General features: G+C 50.0%; 1 protein-coding gene across 2 annotated transcripts in view; it reads left to right on the forward strand.

The window, feature by feature from the left end:
* serinc4 (serine incorporator 4) overlaps positions 1 to 2,500 on the forward strand; it is a 19,733-nt gene that overhangs the window by 8,415 nt on the left and 8,818 nt on the right. For both annotated transcript variants that reach the window (XM_030378053.1, XM_030378052.1), the window contains exons 4-5: positions 715 to 794; positions 1,316 to 1,409. In XM_030378053.1, the coding sequence (XP_030233913.1) occupies positions 715 to 794; positions 1,316 to 1,409 (174 nt within the window). The remainder of the gene's footprint in view (positions 1 to 714; positions 795 to 1,315; positions 1,410 to 2,500) is intronic.

Raw genomic sequence — 2,500 nt, forward strand, 5'->3', positions numbered from 1 at the left:
TTCATCCGTTGGCTGTGTGGTTATTATTAGGTCCTGCTGTCACACTTTCCATTGCTAGGGTGTCAATTAGAGCTGTGACGTGGCGGGGATTAGGATTTAATGGGCTGGGTGTGCTGCGCCTCATTGACATAAATCTGCCCATAAGACTCTTATCAAGGGGAAGAGGTCCAGGTCGCGGGCAGGACTAACACCACCTGTGGCTCAGAGCGGGCGGAGCTCGCGTTGCACACCGTGGCCACTTTCACCCTCGAGAAAGAGAAAGGGATTGTTTGGTCCATTCTGGCATCATATATTCCAGAATGGTCCAGTTTATCTTTAAACCTAGGGAAGCCAGGTTAATAAACTTAGGGCTGCCACACAGACTTTATATATAGGACCCAGGACTAAACTTGTGGGATTCAACGAAAATCACACAATTAAATTATGGAGTGCATCGAACCTTCATCCCCGACAATGGATAATGATAACGATAAAGGTGGCGTGTGAAAGTCACATGACATGCCCGTATATGGTCAGGTGTCCGCTACATCCTTGCCCTTCCCACTATCAACCGCACAACCCATCTTCCCCTCATTACGTCATTCCTCTTCCACACAAATGCAGGTGCACAGACAGAGTTGATCACAGTCTGTTTGACCTTATTTTAAACCAAAATGAAGAAGCATGATTTTGCACTTATACTAACCTCTCCTTACCCGTGGTGTTGACACACAGGTTCTGGTTTCTGAAGTTCATCACCCTGCTGGGAATGTGCACTGCTGCCTTCTTCATCCCGACAGAGTCCTTCCTGCACGGTAAGCAACACCTGTTCAATTAATCAATCATCATTAATTAGTCATTAATCATTGTTCAATTTACCGTGGGAAGTAACACTCTCTAACTTACTTTTAATTAACTCACAGCTTTTTTACTTGCGTGAGTTGTTTTGATTCAAGCCGCATTGCACTCCGGCTGTCGTTGGGATTAGGACACGCATAATTGTAGAAGTGCTGAGTCTAAGGGGTGACCTTCCCCAGTTCCCCTCCTAGGGGGCAGTGTTGAACCAGTTATGGGAGAGGCCCCGAGAGACAGCTCCTTTGCCACGATGAGTAACTCTCTGGCTGGGCTTCAGCTGTGTTCGGGAAAGCAAAGCCGTTGCATGGCAAACATGTGTTGATGTTGTCAAACAAGTGAGAGATAAAACCGAAAGCGAAAACATTATAATTGAAGGAATATCTACTCCTACTGAAAGTGGACCTACCTCAGTTGAGCCAGTACAGTCATGAGATCAGAGTTCTGAACTGACCCCCCCTGTCTCCCCCCTGATCCTCCTCAGCCTGGCACTACGTGGGAGTAGTGGGGGGCTTCGCCTTCATCCTCATCCAACTCATCCTCATCACGGCGTTCGCACACACCTGGAACAAGAACTGGTGGGTATTAGGTGTCTGTGTGTGTGTGTGTGTGTGTGTGTGTGTGTGTGTGTGTGTGTGTGTGTGTGTGTGTGCTGTGTGTGTGTCTGTGTGTGCGTGTGTGTGGGGGGGGGGGGTATGAGTGCGTGGGTGGATGTGTGTGTGTGTGTGTGTGTGTGTGTGTGTGTGTGTGTGTGTGTGTGTGTGTGTGTGTGTGTGTGTGTGTGTGTGTGTTTGGTGGATGTGTGTGGGGGTATGTGTGTGTGTGTGTGTGTGTGTTTTTATGGAGTGCTGGGGGTGTGTGGGTGGGGGTGTGTGTGGTTGTGTGTGTTTGCCTGCTCGCACGTGGGCATGTGTGTGTGTGTGCATGCGTGCGTGCGTGCGTGCGTGCGTGCGTGCGTGCGTGTGGGTCGAGGACTGGGGAGGGGAAGGTTAAAAATGATGACACAGTACACCTCGTGTTTACTCAGAGTTCACTCAGAAAGGGAGCAGGGAAAGATACCAGAGTCCTATAGTGCTTTTCCAGTCGACCTAACCCGCTCCCTCTAAACCTCCAGGGCTGTAACAATGGCCTGCTCTACATCTGGAGCAGAGGGTAGACTCTCCATATGTCCTCCCTGTGATGCGTACAACCGCCATACATTCTGGCATGCCAGCCGCTGTAAATCATACTGACAGAGTTGAGCTCCATCTGTACCACTGCCGCCATCATCTGATAGATACAGGCTGTCTCTCTGTCTCTCCGTCTTTCTTTGAGTTGATCTCATCCACTCCTAAACTCTGATCGACCCAATGGTGGAACGGGTACTACCACAGACATACGGCTCTACAAACGCATCGAGAAGTTGGACCTCCTGAAGCCCCTGTTTCTTCTCTCCCCTCTGGGGTTCAGAGGTCTGGGTGGTCAGGCGTTAAGTAGGAGAGAAACCAGGCCGGGATACTGTTTTGGAGGCCTGCTTCTGTGTGACATAGCCACTGTGGTGGAGGGGGTGGGGGGTAATATACAGGGAAGGCCAGTGACATGTTTTTTCAAGGGGGTGGTCTCAGTGCCTGTGCCTGTGAGAAATGGATGGATTGGTGTATAGTACGTGCACGTACGTTGTGTGATGTAC

Source organism: Gadus morhua, chromosome 14, assembly GCF_902167405.1.
Source record: "Gadus morhua chromosome 14, gadMor3.0, whole genome shotgun sequence".
Taxonomy (NCBI): Eukaryota; Metazoa; Chordata; class Actinopteri; order Gadiformes; family Gadidae; genus Gadus; species Gadus morhua.